The 27,663-nt window shown below is 43.8% G+C and overlaps 1 protein-coding gene across 5 annotated transcripts in view; it reads right to left on the bottom strand.

Moving 5' to 3' along the window:
- Positions 1–27,663, bottom strand: part of ZMYND8 (zinc finger MYND-type containing 8) — a 1,749,249-nt gene that overhangs the window by 609,918 nt on the left and 1,111,668 nt on the right. For all 5 annotated transcript variants that reach the window (XM_069651296.1, XM_069651297.1, XM_069651293.1 and 2 more), the window contains exon 14: positions 25,427–25,927. In XM_069651296.1, the coding sequence (XP_069507397.1) occupies positions 25,427–25,927 (501 nt within the window). The remainder of the gene's footprint in view (positions 1–25,426; positions 25,928–27,663) is intronic.

Here is a 27,663-nt window from a genome sequence, read left to right as displayed (position 1 = left end):
ATACTCGACCAGCGTTGAGGATGCTGAGGTGGCTTACTTTGGAGTTAATTGGTCCCTCAAAGGGAGAAGTCCTTGCAGGAGCTTCTCTGTTGATAGGAATTTGGAGTTTCAGCACAGTAGCAGGGCTTCACCGGGAAAACCAACGGTTCAGGAGTTGCAGCAGGCGTCCTCTTCAAATTATTCTTCTGTTTCCTTCGTCCAGTGGTCGACTCTGCCTTCCAAGCCAAAAAGCCTTTCCTTTTATACAGGGTTCTCCCATTCATTCCAGCCAAGCTGTCAGTCACCCAGCAGGGTGGCTGTCCTTGCCGGACAGCCAGCCGGCCAATCACCTATGAATGGATTCCTGTCTCCTAGGAAACTAAGAATAGGGAGTTTCTGGCACCTCCCTCGCTTCCTGCCCCCGCCAGAAATCCTGGACCCAGAGGCGTGTTTCACTCATGATGCCCGCCAAAAACAAACCGAACAAAGGGACCACACCTGGTTTGGCGCGCAGAATAAATTTGAGGAAGGACCTTTCCACAAAGAAATGGCGAAAAAAGAAAACTGGGGCCATTTTGACAAAAATGGTACCCATGGGTCCTTTACCGTGGCTGCGAACGCAGCTCGCAGTAAAATCCCATAATGGTAGTGAAAAGTAAACCATTGCCACCAGCCATTCAGTGAGGAAAGGGTAACATAAAAATGTTACATGAGAAGCTAGACAAAGGGGATACTAAGTAACCCCTCCAGCACCTTATTGCAAGATAGTGTGTGCTGGGTCTAGAAAGTTACAAATGTAAGTAAAGTCAATTTCACTTTACTGCTCTGAGAAACAGTACTTCATCCCAGAGAAGGTATTTAAACCTTTGGAAAATCCAATAGACTTCCCTGTGGCACTGCACTGTAGGTGCTGTATGACACAATGTAAAAGATGATGCCTATGGAGTTTGTCAGACTACACAACCAAAACAAACAGAGTACAAAATCACATCAAAACACATGAGAGAGTGGGAAAGAGGGTCTCACTCTCTCCAGGTTAAAAGAAAATCAAGTCCTCAAAATCCAGCAAAGTTAGTGGGGGTCTCTAAGTTAGAGGGAATTAGCACATTTCTGAGAATTCACCCTAACAATCTTGAAGGGGAGAGATATTGAGGTGGGAGACTTGATGGGATATCCGTCAAAGGTAAAAAAGAAGCTGCAGGCATGGGATTGGATTGACACCATAGATCGATGAGGGAAGGATAAATTGAGGCGCATACAGATCGTTGATACAAAAGTCCTCAATCTTCTTCCCGATACCTGCAAACATTTCTCTCTCCTAGGTACAGAGATGTTCTGCTCAGGTGCCGTTTAAACATCCTCGATACAAGAGAGGTGCAGTGGCTGAGGAAAATGCTGGGGGTAGAAAATCCTCAATGTCGCTTTTGCAAGAGTACTGACTCAGTGGAAACACCAATGAATTTGATAACTGCTTGCAAATCCCTAAAACATTTCAGAAATACCTTCCTAGAGGGGTATAAGACAGTGGGGAAAACCTGAAGACTGATCCGACTGGTGGTAATGGGTACTAATGGGAAAGCAAACAGGTTTGGTAATTGCAGTAATGAAAATGCTGGAATTTGTATTAAGTAGGGAGACAGAAAAGGGAGGAGATGGGATTATTTAGGGAGGTCCTGGAATAAGGGGGAGGTGGAGAAGTAGTTGCTGAATTCAATTTTTGATTTAAAGTTGGACTTAGTCAAGCCCTGTACATGTCTATAAACAGAAATACAAAATGTGATAAATGATAGCTGTTACGTGTGTGCACTTATCCTGCATGCATCAGGGGCTCCTAAGGTTTTAGTTCCACATCCAGTCCCAATTACAGAGGCACAATGCCAGGTACATCTTGCACTATGAAAGATAAAGCGCACATTCCAGGAACACAGCATGGAGTTGAGGAGCACTAATCTAGACCCAGCATTATGCAATAGCAACACGAAATACCACCAGTGTCTACAAGTACCATATTTTTCCTTGGGAGGTTACTCACATGTCGATGACAAATGGCACGGCACCACAGTGACATGCCTGGCAGATGGACTGATAGAGTACAGCAAAGAGACAATAGCCAGAGTATTGACTATGTGTGCACAAATATGGTCCCAATACATCACAAGGCTGACATGGATTGCAACAAAGGAGAAGCCAGTACGAATATAAAGAGACAGACTATGAACTTTGTTTTCTCAATGAAGGAACAGTACCTGTTGGTGCAAATACACAGTGCAACCACACTCTTGTGATCCCCGATAGCACGAAAGGGAAGGCAGCGGTGATGGATTACTACTGGGTTTTTGCCTGACAAGCCTACTTGCACACCCCCCCCCCCTAACATCCTGGAGGGACAAGTATTCATTGGCCACCCTGCACACAGTGCTACTAGTAATCCCGGAAGAACACCTGAAGGGAGAAGAAATGCCTTGTCAAGGTGCCAACAGCCACTCCAGCATTTAAAGAAGCAGAAAGAAACTTGCAGATCACACAATAATTTGGTATGCTGCCAGATAAAAGACTATTTCAACAGTGGGGAAGAAAGAAGATATCAAACTATTGTCAGTCTAGAAAAAATGATACCTCTCATGATTGACGGCAAACTTATTTTGGTGGCCGTGGGCCAACCATCTCATGCACGATATGTTAGACATACAGGTTTCCGAGTATGCCAATGGACGACCATTTTGATGCAACAAGGACTGCCATTTTGTTTTCTAACAATTGCTCATTGCTTTCTGTTCAAATTGCTTCGCAGCACATTTTCTGCTTACACTGCTCGACTGTTGATATTGTTGTCTGAACGTGAAAGGACAAGGCAGCAGGGCCGCGAGGCTAATAAGAGTTCGCTGAAACACAACGTAGGCAGCGCCAGGAAGGAATGCCTGGCTCCCTCCCGAATGTAGCCTTGAAGCAGAGCCGCAGGGCATTTAATCATTTCACAGCTGCCAGCCAGTCTTGTTATATGGTAGAATATGTTAGAATAAAGCAGCTAAAGGCTTGAATTATGCTCTTCTTACGGCCCCCCTTTACTGAGCCCTGTAGAGCGTGTCGGCTCCTAGGACACGAATAGCACCTCATAGATAGCAAGGTCTGGAATGTGACTCTTCCCCCGTATGTAGCTCGCTTCCAAGAACAGAAGCACTGTGTTCTGTTCAACAACTAAAAGATGCCTCCGCACTTGCAAAATTGCATATTGTTACTAGAAAAGATATTTGAAGGTGTCATAATTGTCGAAAGTGTCCATCATCACACCGAGTTCAAAGAAACCCAATAAAGGGGGGTGTTAAACATGTCATAGCTGATTGTATGATATGCATTTTGTATATATGTAACTGATGTACGTAATTAACTCTCTTGCGTCCCTCGAGGTCTAGAGATACACGTCGCAGGGCGTGAGACCGAGTTGGCCAACTGAGACTATTTGCTTTGCAATAAACCCTAGCTTTGGGAATACAACCTCGTGCCTGGCGTATCTATCGTGTGTGGTGACTCGCCTTGTTTCCATAGACGTAAGGGACCCCTAGGGTGCCCTTTCAAGATGGCGCCCGAATAGGGACCCTCCCCCACTTGTTCCATCATATATGTTGTAATTGAGTAAAGGCGGAGAACGGCGAGGGCGGGGCGATCGAGCCGGGATCAAGAGGTGTTCGGGCCGCCCTGTAAAAGTGATGAGAGATTCCTTTGCAGATCTGCACACAGCTGATCCCTGATCGACGTACCCGGCTAGGGAACAAGGAGGCGAGGGTCTCGAAACGAGGCGGAAGCCATGAAACGCAGACACAACGTCATTGGTTGCATCAGTATACAGACGAATTGTGTCCTGAAGGACAAATTGATTTAACAGGTGAGTCATTCCCCGATTCAAAGTAATCCTGATATTGGTTGAGAGTTGACTTTGCAAAATCAAACGTCCTAGGTAAGGTTGATTAACCAGGGGGAAGGTTGAAACATGCCTTGGGTATTGTCCACCCTAGCTGGGTTTTTCCGCTGTGGTAGACAATGCTTAGAGGATGGCCAAATTGCACTACCTGGGGGAACGCGGGCATATGAGATGTATGAGAAGTATGGAGTGGGTGCAATAATATTCTGTGAGACTTGGCATAGGCAAACCAGAAAGCAACAAGACCATCAGTGGCCGATTAATGGTAGTTTTGAGATAGCAAGAATAGATAACCTGGAAAGGGTGTTCATAAGAAAGAAAGCGCGTCCTGCAGCATTTCATATAGTTAAGGACTGGAGAAGGGAAGCAATGCTCTGACTTAGAAGTAGAGCGAAGCATGCGCGCAGGCATAAATCGAAAGGTGAAGTAGCAGAAGAAAAAGAGGAGGAGGAGTGGACTGAGAGTCTAAGGAGGTCAGGTAGACGTGACGAGTTGAATATAGAAAAAATATGCCCACAACGAGAATTGCACATAGCAGATGAATTGATAGAAAACATATTGATCCATACAAAACAAGGCCCAAGATCAGAAGCGAGGCCAAACACGTCAGTAACTATTGCCCAAGTACCAAGTACCCCGCCCAGAGCTCAAACTCTCCCTCCCGTAGCTCAAGCCCTCCCACAGCCACAGACCGCACACGTAACACTTCCTATTAGCCAACCAGGCCCACAGCAGACACTCCCCGCTTCTGTTGTCCCATCCGCACCTCCCGCCTTAGATACAGACTCGATATCGTCCGTCCCTCCCGGGTTGAAGTTGAAACCACGGGGCGAGAGGCGGGACAGAACAAAGTAGATGCGTGAGGGTAAGTCGCAGTGCGATCAGCAAGGAAAGGAAGGTGGAATTGCAGCAACAGGCAGAAATGTATATAGACGGGAATGATGGGACGACAACATTGGCTTCGATATATGACTTCCGAAGAAGCAACGAAAGACATGTAGTTTTGGAATGTATGGGTGAATATTTGGTGGAGAGATGGAAACAGTTAATTGGGAAATTACCACTTCAGCTATTGTTAGATTTGAATGCATTAGCAGGCTGTAGAGAGAGGGATGAATAAGTGAGAGAACATGTATATGGACCTTTTGAACTTAAAAATGAATTAGATAATGATTATGCTGAAATGTTTACTGCACCTGGGTACAGGGGTCAGGATATCGGGAGAGATAGGAAGGGAATGCAGGGGTCACATAATGGACGGCAGAAGTTACCATCGCCGGGGCAGAAGGAGCTGGTGGACAAATTATTGTTGTTAAAACAGGTGGGGGAAGACTTGAAAGCATGCCTACTGAAAACACGGGTGCTACTGCAGCAAGTAGCAGGACATAATAGAGGGAGAGGGAATGCACATAGAAGGAGTAATTCGAATATGCATGGGGGGCCAGTGGGACCAAATCAGTGTGCGTACTGTAAGAAGGAAGGACACTGGCGAGCGCAATGTCCACATTTGCAAAATAGAAATGGGTCTGGTCAGAGAAGACAGCACACAGAGTGCACCAAGGAGCGAATGGACCTAATAGGAATAGTATGCAGCAGCACCACAATAATGGAGGTAATCAAAACCAAGCCCAAAACCAAAGTGCTCCTAACCAAAGTCAGGGTCAGCAAAACCAACAGTATGGAAACCAGAGTGGGGGAAATAGAGGGAAGGGTGGGAACATTTTCGATACACAGCCAAACACGTTTTACAGTAATAGTAATGATTACACATCGGACGATGTGTTATTTCCCCAATAGGACAGCCCAGGACAGGGGTCGGAACCAGTGTCTATTCCCGTGAATCAGAGAGGACCCTACGTAGAAATGAGAGTCGGGAATGAGGATCACCGCTTCCTTGTAGATAAAGGAGCGCAAAAGTGTTCAATAGACCATCACTTGGTTCCGGATATACCACTGTCAGGGCAAAAGAATGTTTCCGTAGGGTTCGCAGGTACACCAGTCATAAACCCAGTGTCCCAACCAGTCCCAGTTACCATGGGACCATTCACTGAACATTGTCCTTTCCTTTTAACAGAAAATTGTGGGGAGAACCTGTTGGGATTAAATTTGTTGAAAATGTTAGGTTCCGTTATACATTGCACGGCAGACGGGGTGTTCCTAACGATTTGGCCACAGGATGCCCCTATGTCAGAATTTGTCTCTGAAACTTTACCAGGAGAACTAAGTAAAGTGCCAACCTGTATATGGGCAATGCATGACAACGATGTAGGATGCTTGAAAATAGAGCCAGTAAAGATCCTTTTGAAAGAAGGTGTTACACAACCACGAATTACCCAATACAGAATTTTGGCTGAAGGTGAGAAAGGATTGAAGAGTATTGTTACAGATTTGGTGAAATTAGGGGTGATTGAAGAAATTGCAGGCAATACAACCAACAGCCCGATTCTTCCAGTTTATAAAAAAGGAGGCAATGAAGTACCATATCGTTTCATAATTGATTTGCGCGCGCTAAACAAAGTAGTAGATCCACAATTTCCTTTAGTGCCAGATGTCACTACGATATTGACAATGATACCTGTCTCAGCAGAATATTTTAGTGTAATTGATCTAAAGAATGCTTTCTTTAGCATTCCAGGGGACAAGGACAGCAGATATTTGGTCGTTCACATTAGGAGGACGATCATTTACATTTACGCGGATTCCGCAAGGATACACGGAAAGTCTGAGTATTTACAGTAGAGCATTGAAAGAACAGCTAGACATGCTAGAATTACCAGTGGGTTGCGTACTCTTGCAATACATAGATGATCTATTGTTAGCTGCTGACACAGAGGAGATTTGTAAAGAAAGCACTGTATTACTACTGTCACACCTAGCGGCACATGGCCATAAAGCTAGTTTGAAGAAGTTTCAATATAATCGAAAGGAGGTAGCTTATTTGGGCTACCTACTTTCGAAAGAAGGGAGAAGGCTAACGCCAGAACGGATAGAAAGTATTTCTTGTATGCCTATTCCAAAGACACAGAAAGGAGTCAGAGCCATAATAGGCATGGCTTCGTATTGCCGACAATGGATCAGTAATTTTGCGTTAATTGTGAAACCGATGGTGAATTTGACTAGAAAGGATGCGGTTATACCTTTACAGTGGGATGAGGAATGTCAGAGAGCGTTTGATCAATTGAAAACTGCATTATGTTCTGCTCCAGTTTTGGGCACACCAAATTATGAAAAGGTTTTTAGACTGTTTGTGTGTGAAAGTGAAGGATGTGCATTGGCGGTTTTGACACAGGAACAAGGTGGAAGAAATAGGCTGTGCGGCTATTTCTCTTCCACACTGGACCCTGTAGCGCGCGCACTACCACAATGTTTGCGATCTGACGCGGCGGCTGCTGCGGCGGTGAAATAAACGGAAAGAATGGTATTGGGGCATACTTTAATTCTGATGGTGCCACATGCCATAGACGTTCTATTAAATAGGACACAGACGCAACACCTCACCTCTGCTAGATTGACAAGATATGAGATTATCTTGTTTGCGCCCCATATCCAAATTATGAGGTGTAGCGCTTTGAAACCTGCAGAATTAATGCCACTACCCATAAAAGAAATTGGTGACAACAAATCACCCCCCCCCCCATGATTGCTTAATGGTCACTGAGGAGGAAACGAAGGGGAGAGTTGATTTAAGTGACACCCCACAGAAAGAGCCAGATGGAGAGTTATTTTGTGACGGCTCTTGTTTTAAATTACCTGATGGCACGACAATTGCCGCCTACGCTATCACTACCCTAGAGAGCGTTGTAGAAAGCAAAAGAATCCCCTATAACTCGGTACAAGCCACAGAGATAATAGCATTGACCAGAGCCTGCAAGATTTCTGAAAATTTGAATGTGAATATATATACTGATAGTCAGTATGCTTTTTGGGTGGTTCATAACTTTGGTTCACTCTGGGCTGAGAGGGGTTTCTTGACATCACATGGTGCCAGATTTCAACATGGCCCTTTGATTGTACGATTGCTGTCTGCACTCACGCTTCCAAAGTGCCTAGCAATAGTGAAATGCAAAGTAGGAGAGGGAAACACGTTTGCAGACAGAATTGGGAAACAAACTGCCACTGATTTAAATACTAAGATGATGACAGTCCAGAATGAGGAAGTACCGTGTATGATAGAAAATGGAATTGCCACTGTCAAAGAGATGCAGGCCGAAACCATGGCCGATGAGATACAAGGGTGGGCAAAGGGCTCTGCTGAGTTAGATCTGGAGGGTTGTCGGGTGGACAAGGGAACTAGAAACTGGATGTTGCCAAATTCTTATGTGACTGCAATGGTCACAATGGCTCACAGCCCTACTCACATCTGTGCGAAAAAGATAATACAGCACCTGTCTACGGTATGGCAGAATGTAAACATAAAGAAGAATGCAGAGAGGTTGCTGTGGAACTCTATCACGTGTTTACAACACAATGTAGGAAAGGGAACAGCGACTCCAATAGACTGTTTTGGCCCGCGCTCTATGCCTTTTGAGGTAATCCATTTTGATTTCATAGAGATGGAGAGATGCCAAAACTTGAAATATGTCTTAGTGGTGATCTGTGCATTCAGCAAGTGGGTGGAGGCATATCCCTTAAAAGACTGCACAGCGATGAGTACGGCAAAAGTAATGCTTAAAGAATATTTTTCCCGTTTTGGCTTGCCCCGTGTCCTAGGGTCAGATAATGGTCCACATTTTGTGGGTGCAGTGGGGTTAGATATGTGCGGGTCTTCAGATTGATAAGAGATTTCATAGTTCAAGACATCCGAGTTCGGCCAGTCTTGTGGAGAGGCACAACGGGATCCTCAAGTCAAAAATCAGCAAGATATGTGCAGGAAGCAAGTTGAGTTGGGTGGATGCATTACCAATAGCACTATTATGCATGTGTACGTCTGTACAGGCTAGAACTGGGCTCTCCCCGTCCGAAATCTTAATGGGGAGGCCGGCAAATGTTTGGTGCGCACCTCAGCCAAAACAACTTAGTGAGGTAGAACATCCTGTGCTTAGTACTTATTGTGGCCTTTTAATGCAGAAATTGTGTTTGATTCATCAGCAGGTGCAGGAGGCTCTACCAGTGAGATACACCGGTCCGGGGCACGCGCTGGAGCCAGGCGACTGGGTGCTGCTAAAACATTTTGAAAGAAAGTCATCGTTAGCACCCAGGTGGCACGGCCCCTATCAAGTACTCTTGGCAACGCAGACGGCGATACGGGTGGATGGACGGAAGTTGTGGATCCATGCCACCCATGCCAAAAAGATTCCAACTTCGCTGAAAGACTTGCCTGACCCAGACGACCGGAAAGAGACAGCGGTCCCAGAAACTTAAGAAACTGTTGCCAGTAAGCTGCCACCAAATGTGCCCGAGCGAGAAGTGAAACTCGAAACAAAGCCTGAAACGATTGCCAAGAAGGGGGAAGGGCAAAGAGTGCCCCAACGTTGCACAACAGAATCTACATCACTGTTGGCTGACACAAAATCTGCATTGCAAATACTGGCAGACACTAAACGTGTACCCCTTTGGCGCCCACCAGCACTTACCAGCACGCCAAAGACCAAATCTGCATCACTGGCGCGAAGCACACCAGCACCTGCCATAGCGCCACAGGCTGACTTTGAGCCTGGATCTGGAAGTGCACTGGCACTGTTCACGGATCACACAATACCAGGAGTGAGGCGATATGATTTACGGCCTCAAAAGACAAAGTGATCCACAGTTCTTTGATGCCTATGTTAACCTCTGGTTCCGCTCATGGACGGAGAAGGAACTAGAGGTGTAGAGGAGAGAAGCGTGAGAATTGTGCAAATCGGACAATTCAAGACTCGCGGCTCCTCGGTCCGATGATGAAAAGTACGTGTGTCTGGAACCAGAGCGGACAAGCTGGGCGCACATGGTACTAAGGCAATAGATAACTGATCAAAAATCCTCTGAGCAGTATAAAAAAGGACAAGTGATCTGGCCTAAAAACAAATAAGCAAATCCAGGCTATAAAGGACTGGCAGAACTGAACTGTGACAATTCCGTTGAACTTATTGACATCAGAGCAAGTACAACGAAGAGAGATATCCATGATGAACTTTAATAGGGAAGAAGAAGGACGATGAGAAACATGTCGGGACCGGTTTCAGCCTCCTCCTGCACCATTGCTGAGAATAAGTTGATTGTAAAGACTGAAAGCTTAAGGAAAATGCATGGTAAAAAGAATTGTATGCTGGCACTGACAATCATGTGCTTCACGAGTGTGGTAGCACCAATAACGACAGCCTTAGTATTATGGTATGTGGAATCAATACACCCATTGGGAATGTTTTTATCATTAGTTAATATATCCACTACTGAAAGCCCGGTTCAGGAGATTACTTTGTCCCCAATGGAAGAAAGACACAGGGAAGGGTAGGGGAACAATACGTTCTTATTGATTATGAATATGACGCATGCAATTCTAAAGAAAACAAATTGCTGGGTATGTGCCCATTTACCGCAGCATGCTGGGAAAGGAATAGGTTGGTATGTACAGCCATTACCATTAAGTTCTGCATGTAGTGTATCTTTGAGTGCAATGTTCTATGGAAAATGGAATAAGAGTGGTACAGATCAATTAGACAGAACAAACATGAATGAGTTTGAGGAAATAATTTTGAGGCCTGTGGGTTGTTCCATATTCCATAAAGCACAAGTGAGGACCCCAGAACCTACGAGGAAAAGTACACGAAAAATAACACGACAAAATAGACAAGATAGATTGTCCCCACCAGTTAAAACATCTGTGATGACGTTTCGTGTAAGAACAGACGGGAACAAAGATGCAGTTCCCCCTTCTTACACAGTGAATTATAACCCGAGAACTGTCCCTTTTTGTCTAAAAAAGAAAGGCTCCTATTCAGTCGGAACATTTACTGGATGCATGAATACAGTGGTATTAAAATGGGAAATAGAACCAGTATATGTGGGAGATCCAGTTTATTTTATATGTGGAGAAAAAGCATATCCTTGGTTGCCCAGAAACTGGGGAGGTACATGTTACCTAGGTCTACTGTTCCCGGGAGCGTTCCTCCTAGAAACAGCAGACATGGCCAGACTATCCAGATCTAGACCCAAAAGGAGTAGCGAAGGTGTTTTGATAGCGACTGACGTAGCAAAGTCATTCATTCCATTCTTGTCCCAGATAGTGAACTCCTATAACATAAGGCAGCTGTCCAGAATACTAAAAGATACCATAAACGCAACAACAGATATACTATTTAACATGACGTTGGAAGAAAGGGGAATCAGGTTAATGACGCTGCAAAACAGAATGGCTCTCGATGTGATCCTGGTTGATCGTGGGGGAATTTGCAAGATTGTGGGATCAGCGTGTTGTGCATTTGTAGATGACTATTCCCCTACGATTTTTGAAGCAATAAAGAAAATGCATGTCCTAAGCTGGAGAAGGAGGCTGGGGAATAGAGTCCTGGTTTTGGGGAATACTGCGTTCTTGGGGATGGAAGTTGATCTCGATATTAGTAGTGGTGTTTGGAATATTCATAACGTGCTGTTGTTGCATACACTGCCTACCGTTAGTTTGCACAGAGGTAACTGAGGGATGTACGAAGGGATGTATGCATATGATAACAAAAAGAAAACAAACTTATGACCGGGATGACAGAAACACAAATGAAATGCAAACAGTGAAATAATTAATGGCTATAGATATTAATGAAGATGATGATGCTTATAGTAGCATGCAAAACAAGACATGAGTGCTTTAGACTTCTCGTCGTCAGAGGACACAATAAATGAATGAGATGTTTGGCATACGGCCAAAGGAGGGTTTGTCAGTCTAGAAAAAATGATACCTCTCATGATTGACGGCAAATGTATTTTGGTGGCCGTGGGCCAATCGTCTCATGCACGATATGATAGACATACATGTTTCCGAGTTTGCCAATGAACGACCATTTTGATGTAACAAGGATAGCCATTTTGTTTTCTAACAATTGCTCATTGCTTTCTGTTCAAATTGCTTCGCAGCACATTTTCTGCTTACACTGCTCGACTGTTAATATTGTTGTCTGAACGTAAAAGGACAAGGCCGCAGGGCCGCAAGGCTAATAACAGTTCGTTGAAACACAACGTAGGCAGCGCCAGGAAGGAATGCCCGGCTCCCTCCTGAATGTAGCCTTGAAGCAGAGCCGCAGGGCATTTAATCATTTCTCAGCTGCCAGCCAGTCTCGTTAGATGGTAGAATATGTTAGAATAAAGCAGCTAAAGGCTTGAATTATGCTCTTCTTACGGCCCCCCTTTACCGAGCCCTGTAGAGCGTGTCGGCTCCCAGGACACAAATAGCACCTCATAGATAGCAAGGTCTGGAATGTGACTCTTTCCCCCCTATGTAGCTCGCTTCCAAGAACAGAAGCACTGTGTTCTATTCAACAACTAAAAGATGCCTTCGCACTTGCAAAATTGCATATTGTTACTAGAAAAGATATTTGAAGGTGTCATAATTGTCGAAAGTGTCCATCATCACACCGAGTTCAAAGAAACCCAATAAGGGGGGTGTTAAACATGTCATAGCTGATTGTATGATATGCATTTTGTATATATGTAACTGTTGTACGTAATTCACTCCCTTGCATCCCTCGAGGTCTAGAGATACACGTTGCGGGGCGTGAGACCGAGTTGGCCAACTGAGACTAATTGCTTTGCAATAAACCCTAGCTTTGGGAATACAACCTTGTGTCTGGCGTTTCTATCGTCTGTGGTGACTCGCCTTGTTTCCATAGACGTAAGGGACCCCTAGGAGCCCCATTCACTATGTCTCAAACAAAAGACTCTTCCGCACTGCTCAGAGGAATACCTGATGAATATCAACTTTTTAGCTTAGTAGAGATTTTTTCGTCTTTTTGGCTCCTGGGGGATAAGCAGCTGCTGCACTTTCATACCCTTGAAGGATGCTAAGAATGGGTCACTATCCCACGTCATTGAGGCAGTGCACAATCTAGGTGTTCAAATTAAGAAAGGTGTAGTTCAGAACACAAATTGGCTATTGCTTGCCTTTGATTGGGTCCCGTCATGGCTAGGGGCAGCAGTAAAATTACTAGTTCTTTTTTATTGTATTCTTCTTGGTCCTCTTCAGCACGTGCCAATTGGGTCTCCGATGGTGTGTTAATATAGTCCCTAATAGTGCAAAGATGATGGTATTAATAGGGGGGATCTAAATCACCTGGCCATACAGTAACAGCGAAATTCAAACTAATATTTCCGGGTATTGTAAATATGTCTGGTGGGGATGAGTTTGTTACTGTAGAAGTAATGAAAAAGGAGAATGTTGGTAAGGAGCTAGCGCCTTGCTTCTTTCCCAAGCGCTTTAGAATTAGGTAAGACTTCTGTTGACTGTTTGTAAGCACTACAAGAGACGAGGGAGATGAGGGGCTTTAAAAGAAGGCAGTCATTATTTAAATATAAGTTGTAAATAACTATTGGCTGAATACATTTGTAAATGTTAAATTCTATTTAGTTTTAAAATCTCAATGCATGACAGAATCAGGCTGTCTGCCAAAAGGAATGTGACCTGCGCTAAAAACAGATCACAGAACTCATGCAGTGTTACGTCACTGAGTAGCTCTGGCAGAGCACACAAAGTGACTCACCAGCTGTTGGCTGACTGTCAAAAAGCCCATGCAGGCTAAGGCTCGATGCACAAAATGCAGAATTATGGAAAACAAGATTTAAGGGGAATTACTGGAGCAGATAAAAATATGAGGACAATGAACGAAATAGAGAGCATGACGGGAAAATTATTTATATATACATGTTCATAATGTAGCAAAATGTTGAAAAACAGGATCTACTGTATATTCTTGCATAGGGTAGCATAGTAGTATGTCCTAAACAGAAATTTGACCATGAAGGAAGGAAGACTGCAGCATCCATTGTAGGGAAGGTCTGTTTTGGATGGAGCCATGCCCATATCCAGTGACCAAGTTAAGACTATATAAGCTCCTGCCTGGCATCAGTCTGGAGGAGCTTGGAACGGAAGAGGGACAGCAGATGCCGTTCAGGGAGCAGAGTTCTTTGCCCCATCCTCATTTCTGTAAAATAATAAACTTGTTATCCTTACAAGATAAGACTCTTGGCCTTACTTCCCTAGAGGGGTGTATTTATTCTGGTGTGAGCGTGATTAGGGGTACCCATATAATGAAGGGGTACCCCTGTAAATTGGGCTACCGTTACACTACAACACAAGCAGCAGCGTCTTACCTTTTCGCTTGCAGCTCCTGGCATCTATGGAATGCCTGTGAATGACCCTGATGCTTTTTAGAAGTGTATTCATATTATATACCTAATCACTGATGATCATGGTTTTATAAAAGCATCAGAATGCACAGGTGCATGGCAATAAGCTGGAAGTGTGCAAAGATAAAAAGCAAGTGGAAAGGACCACATGCGTGTGACGTCATATGTCACGTTCCAGCTGCTGACCCGACCCCTATGTTGTGCGGTGTTCCTCATGGCTCTTGTTTCTCGCCAAATCTCTATAATATCTTCACCAAACCCCTGTTCGATGATCTGGACCATCTGGGTGTCACCTACACGAATTATGCAGACGATACCCAGATTCTCCTCCCGCTTTCTGGGGATCATAGTAAGGACACGGAGTTGGTGAATAAGGTATATGGATGGCCGCTCATGGCCTATGCTTAAACGATGATAAAACTGAGTTGTTAATTTTGGGATCACAGGCCAACATCAGAAAACTAGGAAACAAGTTTTGCTCATTTAATATCGATGGGAATACCATTAAAGTTGCCAAGGAGGTAAAAACCCTTCGTTTCTACTTGGATTCCACACTGTCATTTGACAAACAGATAAAATCTCTAACTTCATCCACTGCTTACTCCTGCAAGTTGCTAAGAGCAGGCAAACCATTCCTCTCTGATGATAGCTGTTTGATCCTGGCCAGAGCCTTAATACTCTCTAGAATTAACTATTGTAATGCCCTATATAGTGGTGCTAATAAAACTACTATCCGGAAGCTCCAGATATTACAAAATAACGCCTTAAGAGCAGCCCTAGGCATGAATAAAATAACTCATATTTCCTCCCTTAGACGTCATCATAATTGGCTATCTACGGGCAATAAAATACAGCTAAAGACATTGTCTCTGACTCATAAAGCCCTTAACAACGCTGCCCCTAGCTACCTTACAGATAGATTTCAGAGTAGAATCTCTCCCAGACTAACTAGAGCTGGTAATATTAATTGCCTGGCTATACCTAGATATAGGCTCACCACTATTGGTGGTAATAGCTTCCCTGTAAAGGCGGCAAAATCATGGAACTCACTTCCACAAGACTTGCAAACTGACCAACCTTACCTACTCTTTAGGAAAAATGTTATAAAACACATCATCTCGTCTGACCCATAGCTTCCTACGGCTTCTGGCCGTGTGGAGTCACTTATTCCCTCTTACTCATTTTGTTACCGCTTAGAACTCATGTGGAATCTATTCTACCTGCGAGCCCAGCGTTCTACGGAGTGTAACACTCTGTAATTTGTATATCTGAACATTGTATATTGCTGAAACGTATATGTAAACTACTCTACCTGCGAGTCTATTTGCTCCACGGAACGAAGTATTCTGCAATTTGTATACTTGTACATTATATATTACTGTAACCATATAGCTGCCATATTCGTACATCAAATTGTGCTTTGTAACTACAGAAGCCTTTATTATATTTGTATATATCTGTATACTAAATAACTATGTAAGCCTTGCATTCTCATACTGTCGCGCCCTATTACCTCCGGGTCTGGAGCACGTAATAAGTGAATAAACAAACATTGTGCCGAGTCCCACCCGTGGACCGCAGCGCCTGGGATCCCCAGACACCACCGCAACCCAAAACGGTAGCAGAATGGGCCCCTGAGTCGCGCCGCCCCGGCCACCTCTCGGTGAGTGCAGCTACAGGGGGATGTCGGGGGTAGCCCTACGTGCCCAGAGCCTAACATCAGCGTGCTGCTCTTCTTCATAGAGGTTGTTGCCCCAACAGTCTTCCTTCAATCCATGATTCAATCTGGGAGCAAGCAAACCAATGGTAAGAATCTGCAGCATTCAAATAGCCAGTGGATGTCCAATCATGTACCAACACTGGTCATCAAATCTGACCAGCAACAGAGTTTCAGGCACCAGAGGATGTGGATTTGGACTAGATAGTCTCAGCTCCTTCCTCTGGCTCCTTCGCTGGCAAAAGGTACAACTTTCAGTGATAAAGGAATTTCCATAGAAAGCATTTCCTGAACTGAGAAGGCAGGAAGAAGGTCCAAGAACAATACAGCAAAAGAACAAGCAAAACATCTCGTAGTATGGCCGTTAAGGGTGCAAGCCATCTTTAATTGCCATTCACAGTATATGGAAAAGTGTACTAAATAACATGAACATGAATATGGTAGAAATCATGTAGCTGCCACCAGCTAGTCTTAGGCACTTTGTCAAAGTACCCAAAAATCCACTACATAAAAAGTTATAAGGATACAAAGTATCCTAACTGCACATCACTGTAAAGTGATGTGTGCAATTGTAAAAACGCAATAATTCATAAAGAGAGGCATAGACACTCAGTACTGACAGTCTTAGAGACTAGTCAGTTTCCCACATAAGAATGAGCAAAACAAACAACAGGAGTAAAGCAGAAGGCTTTACTGAGCTCAAAAAAGTCAGGAGAGATTTCAAAACAAGCAAAAAGAAATGTGGTCCTATAGAAATCAATGGAGGGAAAGATGCAAAAAAGAAAATCTATCCTTACAGAGCAAAAACAAAATACTCCATGAGCTATGCACCCCTGGTAACTAAATTTAGATTTGGTATATTTAAAAACCTTATTGGGTTGCCCTTTCCTCCATCCTTTCTGGTGTCCCCCAACATGGGGTCGGTACCGGAACTTTGGCATCAGAAAAATTGAGCATCCCGATTAAATTTAGTATAGCGTTCCGGGGCGCAACCTCTGGGGTGGAAACATCCCATCGAGGATCCCACCCTCCGGCGCCTCACTGCAGTCCCCTTTGAACACATCGAACGCTTAGATATCTGGCTACTCTTAGTACATATTAGCCCATGGCATGCTAGCGGGGGAAGGCAGGTGGGACATATGGAGGAAAGGGGACTACGAGTACTCTAATTACTACAGTGAGTAACTTTACGCCTACATCCCATCCGCTTTCCTCCATCCTTGTGGGCGATTCCACCGAACGAGAACATAGAGTGGAGTTGATATAACCAGCTTTAGATCTAGGATGAAGCAAAAAGGTTCTTTAGAACCGCCTGACCAAACTCTGCATTGCGCCTGGAGCTGGTGTTCAGTGAGTAGTGCTTGCAGAAGGCCGACAGAGTGGCCCAAGTAGCCGCCTTGCTGATGACATCCCAAGAAGCATGTCTCTGAAATGCGACGGCCGTGACCTGGGCTCTGACCGCATGGGCATAAATCCCCTCAGGAACAGATTTGCCCATGGCCGTGTACGCCTCTGAGATGGCCTGAACCATCCAGCGGGCAATGGAAGCCTTGGACGCCTGAAAGCCGGGGGAGGAGCCCCCAAAAGTTACAAACAATGCCTCGGACTTACTGGAGGATTTAAAGTAGTGAGGGTAACAAAAATATTTTACAGGAAAAAGAAGGATAAGGGGCTACTAGGTAACCCCCCCCCCAGCACTCCACATATGATGCTGTGGGATTCACCTACAAAGAGAAAAGGTAAGTGAAGTCAATTTCACTTCACTATTCTTGGGAACTGTAGTCCACCCAAGAAAAGGTATTTAAACCCCAAGGGAAATCCAAATGATTTCCCAATGACACTGCACTTAAGGTGTTGTGTGTCGCCATACAAAAAGAAGATGCCTATGGAGTTTGTCAGACTCAAACAACAGTGAAAACATAAAATCCAAATCAGGTAAAAACACATGAGAGAGGGAGAAAATTAAAAAGTCCTAAATCCAGCAAAATAACTGGGGGTCTCTGAGGTTGAAGGGAATTAACACAGAAATGAAAATTCTCCCTAACAGTACCTGTGCCCATCATGGGCTGGGAACCCCTCTCAGAATGATGTGGGAGGCATACCAAGGTTAGTGCAAGAGCCAGTCCTACCCCAGAGGCAGAATGTGGGAGTTTGGAAGGCCCACTCCTGTCTTCTCTTAATGTGCCTGCATTTTTGAGTTAAGTATGACTGTGTTATGCTTGAGCTAAAACATGGCGCTGGTGCGCAGTGTATTCTGGGAGCACTCGGAGCCATGATGGATATTTACTTCATGCCGCAGTGAAAAACTTTACTCATTTTGCTGAGAGCTAGATTCACGATGCTGAAGAAAACATGCTTTCCAAACCTGGTATGCAGTCAAGGACATTTCTGCTGGGAAAGCTAGCTTTGTTATGTCTTGTTATGAGTCACGGGACTGTTTTCCGTGGTGCTTGTTTTTAGAGGAGGGAAGCACTTTTCTCCTTGAGGTTACTGTCGCTTGACCCAGCTGGCAACCAACGGCTGCTCATCAATACGCAAGAGCGTTGCCAGAAGGTTCGAGAAATTGCCACCCCTTTTTGAGGAGTGCATATATGTGGAACCCCTTAGCGGTCAGGTGAGATCTCAGCCGGAGGGAGGTCGCTTTTGTCCGGCATACCTGTGGGCTGTTGTGCTCTCGGCCTGGCTGTCATTGGGGTCTTTCAGCCGCTTCTGGCGAGATGAGGGATCCAGTTACGCCCACGGTGATGTATTTTCTTTTGAACTCTCTTCTCTGTTTCTTCTGCGATTTATTTCTATGTTATCACTTGTTGCTTCCAAGCTTTGAATAAATAGCCGTATAAGTACTCATTATTTTCTAAAAGTGTGTGTGGTTGCAAGTTATTGTATCTACCTGCGTTTAAAGTATTGGCTCCGTAATTGCACTGGTGATTAATGACTGTCCGTGCACTCTGGGCAAGCAATACAGACTGTCTGTCAGCCAATGCCTGTTTGCAATATGCTGGTACGTCTGTTTCTTGGTCTCCTTGGAAACTACAACATACTGCATACCCAGCAGTGTAAGAACCAAACACGAACCAGACCAGGAGGGAAACAGCAGGTAACTACGGTAACGTGGAGCAGCCCACGCAACACATCAGCAGAGCGCACATGATATGCGACGCGTACCAGTGCAAGTACTTGGAGAAGTCCAGGCAGCATTCCTACATCCTCAGTACTCGCTTTCAAACCCACAAGGAACAAACTCTTCCCTGCGACCGGGCAGCAGAGCAAGCCCTTTACAAAGACAGCAGCAATAACGTTCCGGATGAGAGGGAAAGCAAATGGCAAAGTGTTAGGTTCAATTTTCATTTATAAGCCAAATCTCCTTCCCATGTGAGACCCCCAGCACTTTTTGCTGGACTTATGGATTATATTTCTATGTTTCTGAGTGAGTGGGAACCTTTTTCCCCACTCACCCTTTCTTTTACTCTTTCTATGGGTGTCATTTTTCAGATTCTCCATAGTTTATTTTTGAATCTATCCCTTCCTATAACTTTTTGGGCATCTACATTTTATTATTCAGAACATAACACTTTCTGTGTAGTGTTCCTGGGTTTACCCTTGGGCTTCCCTTCTGATTTCTTTTGACTTACCTCAAAGAACATGTGCGCTCAAGGATAGAGAGGGATTTTCATCCCCTTTATGTTTTATATTGTGAGACCAGCACACCCCAACATATGTGGAGTGCTCAGTAGATACATAGTATCCCCTTTCCCATTGCTCCTGTAACATTTCTGTTTCAGTGCCAAGCTTAATATTATGGCTGGTTGCTGTAATTAACTGACCTCTTAGGCTTCTGTGGTTACTTCAGGTTTATTAACATCTTCTTAGTTGCAGTTACATCTTAAGTTACATAGAACATAAAACACTGGCACCCATCACCCAGGCAGGGACTCTCTAACTGCCTGGGCTTGGAACCCTCAACCAAACATTCTCTCATTCACAGCACAACAATCTATGTGAAATCACAGGCTTCCAACATGCAAAGACAAGCACTTCACAACACATCTCCTTCCCTTATACCACCCCCCCACCCCCGCCCCCACCCCCACACCCCCCTCCCATCCATACTGAGATCACAACACCACACAAAGCACCTTGTCTAAAGAGTATATTGTTTTGGGTACCTAGGTTAGGAACGCGCTGAGGCTAGACGTATATTGGAATTCCTGTTATAGTAAGTGCGACTGACAGCCGCGGTTAAGGTGGAACTCTAGGCTACCCCAGCCTATGACAATTATGATAATAGTGCACCAGTTCCACAAATATGCGCTATCCAAAGGGTATACTGATAGAAGCAGTTCATACTTCAATAAAGAACATATTATTATATAGTGAGCAATTCAGATTATTAAATGCTCAATTCAAAAGGTTGCTCCAATACAATTAATACACAAATTACCAGTCCAGGTGATATTGAGATTGCCGACACATGTTTCGACCTGATGGGTCTTTCTCAAGGCACAGTATCATATTGTATTTCACAATTAATCAAATCAAACTGATTCAGATCACTAATATATAAAGCTCGCCTATAATAGGCTTGTAATCGAGATTTCAACAAGTTGCCGTGAGTGAATCAAATCTCTTTCCCGATCAATGGCGCATCTATTCGAGAGTTTATAAGGTTCATAAGGTTGCGGTATATGGCTCAAGCCTCTTTCCTGATCAATGTCGCTGGTGCTATTAACCTGGCGGCGTGTTTGTCTGTTTGCCTAACGGACAGTGTCATACTAACACAATTATATGAACCTGTCCATTAGGAGAACAGACTAACACACCGCCAGGGTAATAGCACCAGCGACATTGATCAAGAAAGAGACTTGAACCATATACCGCAACCTTATGAACTCTCAAATAGATGCGCCATTGATCGGGAAAGAGATTTGATTCATTCATGGCAACTCCTTGAAATCTCGATTACAAGCCTATTACAGGCGAGCTTTGTGAATTACAGTGACTTGTTTAAAGAGTAGGCAACTCTGTAAAACATGCAGAGGCGTCCCTCCTCCAATTTCACTTAGGTTACACAACCCGGAAGGTGTCCCTACCTCTCTAACCACTCTTACTGACCTGGCATGACTCACCCACACCACTTATACTGTCCTAGCGTAATACACACACACACACACCACTCAGACTAACCCGGCTTTACTCACACACACCACTCTTAATACCCTGGGTGTGACTTCACACACACCACTCTTACTGACCTGGTGTGCATGACTCCCACACACCCTTCTAACTTTCACAGTACATACGTTACAGCATGTGCAAACTTGATATACATTTTTCAAAGATCCAAATCTAAAAGTCCATGTCACATTAGAGCAACCTAAAAACCATACTTCTAAAAGTCCTTGTTGCATTAGAACAACCTAAAGCTGCAAAACCTCAAATGTGTTTACATCTACGGTCATGTCTGACTCACCGCCAAACACATCTCTTCCCAACTTTATAACTGGCATAACATTTCACGTAAAAGTTCATATCCAGTCCAACGGCTCTAATTCGCCTTATCACAAATTGGTTACCATAACATCGCCAACCCCTCCCAGCCTAGGAGTCCGTAGCCAAACGTGTCTCTAATATGACTTTCCTCTATGGGTTTCTGGGCTTCCTTTACTTTATGGGCCTTATGAACTTCCCTTCCTTGCCCAGGGGCACACCCTCATACTAGCAGGGCCAGGCTTCAGGATCAGGCTTCTCCCTTCATGCTTACAGGGCCAGGCTTCTCCCTCCTGCATAAAGAGCCAAGTTTCTCCCCTCTTTCCCGACCTGGGTGATGGACTTACTTGTTTGGGGGCAGTGTGTTCTCTTCCTTCTTCTCTGCACCCCTCGCAGCAGATTCACCAGCTTTGCTTCATTTTCTCACACGCAGGTTCTTCTTTTGACCAGCTTGTCGCCAATGTAATGAAGTGACCTCTTAGGCTTCTGTGGTTACTTCAGGTTTATTAACAGCTTCTTAGTTGCAATTACATCTTAAGTTACAAAGAACACTGGCACCCATCACTCAGGCAGGGGGTCTCTAACTGCCTGGGCTTGGAACCCTCAATCAAACTTTTTCTCATTCACAGCACAACAATCCACGTGACATCACAGGCATCCAACATGCAAAGACAAGCACTTCACAACATTTGCAGAGGACATACTTTTGTGAATTGTGCGATTTTTACTCATAGGCGGTCAAACCAGCCACAGTAATTCACAGAGGTTTCACCATTCTGATATAATGGTGGCTTTCTTTTTTCATAATGTTTACTGTGCTTGTCCTTTTAGTCCTTCTGCCACCCTGGATGGAGGACATCCTGGTTGTACTTTTGCCTTCGGCGGGAACCCTGTGTGTAGCCCGCCGAGGCCTCAGAGTGTCTGTGAAGGGAGGAAGTGAGGGACGAGTCCAAAACTTTGCTCACCTTTGTCTTATCGTGTGCCTGAGAGAATTTAGTCCCCACCAGGGGGTTGGTTGCACCGATTGGACAGCCACCCACCCGTTTCTGTAAACTGCAGGGAGAGTTTTCAGAGGATGTGTCTGGGTTCCTGTATATCTGACCTAGACCTGGAAGCTGAAGATAAGCCGACCACTGAAACAGAAGATCTGATGAAGAAGAAGAGAAGACTGCTGTAGCTACTTTCAGCGACCAGAGATGCCTATGTGTAACCACTGCCAGTGCTGACCCCTTCTCTGATGCGATAGAGGAGTCCCGAGGATGACGACTCCGACCCATACACTGTTGGGACCCATTATTCTTAACTCGACCTGGTTTTTGAGCCATTCCAAGACTAGCAAAAACCTTCCTGGGATGCAAACCGGCAATACCCTGGGACCTCGAGCCTGAATGCTGTGCAACGTCTTCCGAAGAACGAATCTGCTGAAACTTTGATGGACTCCCACTGGGGGGCATCCAGAAGCAAGATTCCACTCCTTGAGGTCCCCTCACCAGAGTGCTGGACCGAGATAGCGAGGCAAATATGTTAGGCTATGACCGTCCTTCACCTGGTACCTTGAAAAGGATGCCAAATCTGCAGATTCCGAAGAAGCACCGAATAATCCTTTGTTGGGAGCCTTTTCTGTTGACTGCTGCTGCACGTTCCCATCCAGTGTCGTTTCTTTCGTCACCATGACCAAGAATACAGAGACCGGGATCTGTGCTGCTGCATCGTGAAGGCATCCATTTGCAAGCTTTTCTTCACTGCTGAGGTACTCTGTGGATTGGGGCAATACTTACCTAAAGTCTTGTGTCTCTCCTGTGTGGCTATGGTGGTGATTCGTGTAGTTGGGAGTTTGCCCAGGCCTAACGTTTGAACGCCTCTAGGGAGCCTTCTAGGAAGTCCCTGAATACGTTCTAGTTAAGTCTGTACTTACTTGTTGAATGAGAAATCCTCTGGAACTCTGACTTTCCTGCATATGTGCCTATTCTGGCCCGCCTACTGTTGGCCACTGGACCATCAATGTCCCCCGCCTGCCTCTGAGATGACTCATGCCTTAGAATAAAAAAGGACTTCCATAGTATAAGTCCTCTGTATAGAAACAAGTGTTGCAAAGAACTTATTTGCTATGATGTTAGTGCTGTAACTGTATCTCTTAAATAGATTAAGTTACAAAGTTCTTACTTACCTGTGAATTGCTTACTGCCATTCTCAAAAGTATACAAAGTTCTTACTTACCTATGAGTTGCTTAAAGCCCCTCTGAAAAGTATCCAACGTTATTTATTTACCTTTGAATTGTGTTCCACTATTCTATAAAGTAACAGAGATGGTATTACTGTATTATTCCTGCAAGAGAATAAGTGTATCAGTGTATTAGCAATAGGGTTTTACTCACCTTGAATAGCATACTAACATACTAAAAGTGTAACATTAGGTTCTTAATCACCGTGACCAGCTTACTGCCTTTCTGAAAAGTCTATTCTTGCTTACATTAGTATTGTGTTCCACTCTTCTGAAAAGGAACATTGGCATAACTACATAGGCGTAAGAGTGTAGTATTACCAATAGGGATTTACTCAACTTAAATAGCTTATTGTCATTCTAAATGTGTATCCTGACGCCTTACTTATCCATGTAGTGCATACTGCCCCTCTGAAAAGTAATTAACAAGTTATTGCTTACAATAGAATTGTGTTCAACTATTCTGAAATATTATGTTGGTATAACTATCATTCCCGAAAGAAGAATACATTAGATATGTTGCAAGTTACTTACTTGTAACATTGTTGGTATAACTATATTATTCCTGAGCCTGAATATGTAATATAGCTAATGACCAATAAGGTCTGCTTACCTGGAATTACATACTGTCATTCTAAAAGTCTACTCATGTGGTTTTACTCTCCTTGAATAACATACTGCCATTCTGAATGTGTAACACTAGGTTTTACTCATCTTGAGCTGCATACTGCTACTCTAAATAAGGATTATTCTTTGGTTTGCATACCATAAGTATAGTGTTGTTTATTATAATTGTTTTTATAATTGATAATAGTACTTACCTTTCTAAAGAATTCTCTTGGCCTGTGCATATATAAAATAAACCATTATTTTTACAATACATAAGTATATCAGTGTTTGGTTGGACTAAATGTATGCTACAGGTTCTTTGTACCCATCTACAGACCTCTCCCCCTCTTAAAATAAGCCTGACTGCTCTGTGCACGCTACAAAAGTATGCAGTGCAGGTCTACAGTAAGTTAGAGTTTACTGTAGTGCCTAAGGTAGGAGAGGAACATCCGAACATGGAAGGGTAAGTCCAAGTGAGGCCCAAATGTGCGGAAGGCACAAAACCATCATGTTACATTATACTGGGGAACATAAAGCAGGGACCACATAGATGGTTCGCTGAGCGAGCTTTAGATAGGCGAGACATTTGCCTTTAGGCCATCACAACCAGTTTGCGATTTAGATAGTAGGTGATACCGACTACTAGTGATAAGCCTGGGGGTAAGAGATGCCTGGGTTAGGGAGGGAACAGCCAGAACTAGTACAGAGGAGGGCCCTTATAGTAAGCCGCTTTCCTGTTCTGAAAATAAAAAAAAAACTCTTGAACAGTCTTCGAGAGTTGGTGTGTTTAAGGCTGCCTGTGACATAATGTGTGTGGGGAAGGTTAACTGTAGTGGTTGGTGACTAGTAGTGTTAATGAATGGTTGTCATCAGAATGTGGGGCACAGTTAAGGAACGCGTCACCTCTTACATGCCTGTCATTTTAACATGTTTCTAGAGCAGTTAATAAAGCAGTATTCATTCATAAGCTAAAGAAGCTATGTGGTTTTCTTCACAGTACAGATCATTGTAATCAAGCACATGTATTATCTACATATGAACTAGAATGCCATTTTAGACATTCATCAACATAAAGGATAAGGGAAACAATAACAGTACTAAACAGATTAATCCAAAAGTGCAAGTCCGAACTTAATATAGCATCATAACAATAGTAGCAAATGAGAGGCAAAATAGTAATGAAACCTACTGTCTTGTGGTTTTGTAATTGCCTCTTTGCTTTCTTTCTTGATTTTTCGTCCCTCTCGTCCAGAATGTTCATCACCAAGATCGATAACCAGTTCATTCTCAGAATCAGAGTCCAAGCCCAAGTGAACAGTAGGAGAGTCTGTCTCATCTTTACCTTTAAGTTTTTCCTTAGAAGGTTGAGGCACACACTTCATTTTTTCAGTAGTCTCCTTTTCTACGTCTGTCTTGTCTTTAACTGGAGATTCAGCTTCGTCCTTTGCAGGAGATTTGCTTTCCACTTCCTCTTTAATATCTGGCTGAACAAGTGGCTTAGGTTTTTTTTTCGCTGTCGACTCTCTCTCTGTCCGGTTGTTTTCTTTTTCGTCTCCTTCATCTTGATCATTTTTCAATTTCTGTTCTTCGTCACTAAGGTATTCACTGTCGCTTGTATCCGATTTTTCAGTATCGTCAGAATCACTGTGCTCTGCTGCTTTGTAGACATCATCAGATATTTCATTAATTCCTACACATAATAAAAACAAGGGAATCAAGACTCAAAAGTCTAGATTTAAAACGGAACATAATCAATTAAAATAACTGTTCTCTTTGGCTTTCATCACATACTGTCAGTGCTCCAGATAAGATTTTAAGTGGGAGTATTTTACTCCATATTTTAGTAAAATATGGAGTAAAATTATTTTTTAGGGAGTGAGAGTAAAAATGTAAGTCCAATTCTCAATGACAGTATTTCATAAGCAAGTACAAATATGTTTCAACTGAAAAACAGAAATGTTTGTAATATTTATTTCTTTGCACTTAGTTATTCATGCACATTTAAAGATACAGGTTTACTTCTTACAATCGGGCAGTTTAAAAAGTTCCTTCCTGTGGTACTACATGCACTAGTGGTTAAAACTGAACTGTGAGTGAAAACAGGTGCGCAAGATTTTACATGTCTTTTTCCTATTTTTTGTTGGGAGTATTTTAACTGGCCAGTTTTATATTTTGAGAGTATTTGCCAATTTATAGGGAGTAAAAATGGCTGGTACACCCCTTTCTGTAGGTCTGCACATTGTCATTTTTTGCTATACCTGTACTAAGTTTCTGCTGGACTAAATAGATCAGACTGGAGCTCAGAAAAAAGGGTTTGTGAGCAAGACAAGAGTTTCAAAGTCTGTCCACTGTTTGACTCGTATCCCATGCAGCAACATCACACCTGGAGTCATGTGCCTTGCTTGTTTCAGCTCAGAAAAAAGCTAGTGAGAATACATTTGTGTTGTATAAAAGATAATCATGTTTATGACTGTCGCAGTAGGTAAATTGTTAGTACAAAAGTAAGGCATCATCAGGAGGCAAAGGTGGTGAAAGACACTCTTGAACACGCACATCTGCAAGACAGATGAAAGCGGACAGTTGATAATATAAAAATGTTGCACCATAGAGGACACAGAGGGGAATAAAAGGGTAAACAAGCAGGATTATTTGATTCCAATAGCAGACGGCCGATGAGAAGGTGAAACTGGATGACAAGAGAAAGTAACCAGTCTGATATGCGGAGACAGAGCCTAAGCTTTTATGCAGAATGACACAAAGCACTACTCGCACTTCTCGATCTCTCTGCAGCCTTGCACAATATCAACCACACCATTGTACTTCACATCCTATCCCAGGGGATGAAACTCTGAGGTACAATCCTCGACTGGTTCAACTGCTTCCTTACTGAAAGGACGCACTATGGGCCTCATTACAAGTGTGGCAGTCCGGAAACAAGGGTGCTGTTAAGTTTACCAGAACCTTTGTTTCCGGACTGCCACACTACGAGTATGCCTGCAGGGGCCGTTGCGCCTGGCAGGGTCAGACCGGCCGGGCGCAACGGCCCCTGCAACAAGACTTTTCACAGAAGCATTGTTAGCAACACTGCCGGTGAGTCCTATAGGAGTTTGTTTCTTTTGGTTATGGAGTGTAACCAACTCCATAGGCATCTTTTACAATTGTGTCACAAAGCACCTTCAGTGCAGTGCCACAGGGAAGTCTTCCAGATTTATCAAGGTTTAAATACATTCTCTGGGATCAACTACTGTTTCCCGGAGCAGTAAAGTGAAATTGGCTCTACTTAGCATTGTACTTGCTAGACCCAGCACACCCCATTTTACAATAGAGTGCTGGAGGGGTTACTTAGTATCCCCTGTGTCTAAATGCTCATGTACATTTTTTTATGTTACCCTTTCCTCAATTGACTGGCTAGTGGCAGTTTTGTTT

Source organism: Ambystoma mexicanum, chromosome 3p (genome assembly GCF_040938575.1).
Source record: "Ambystoma mexicanum isolate Mex_15411 chromosome 3p, UKY_AmexF1_1, whole genome shotgun sequence".
NCBI lineage: Eukaryota > Metazoa > Chordata > Amphibia > Caudata > Ambystomatidae > Ambystoma > Ambystoma mexicanum.
This window is presented reverse-complemented; position numbering and strand designations above follow the sequence as displayed.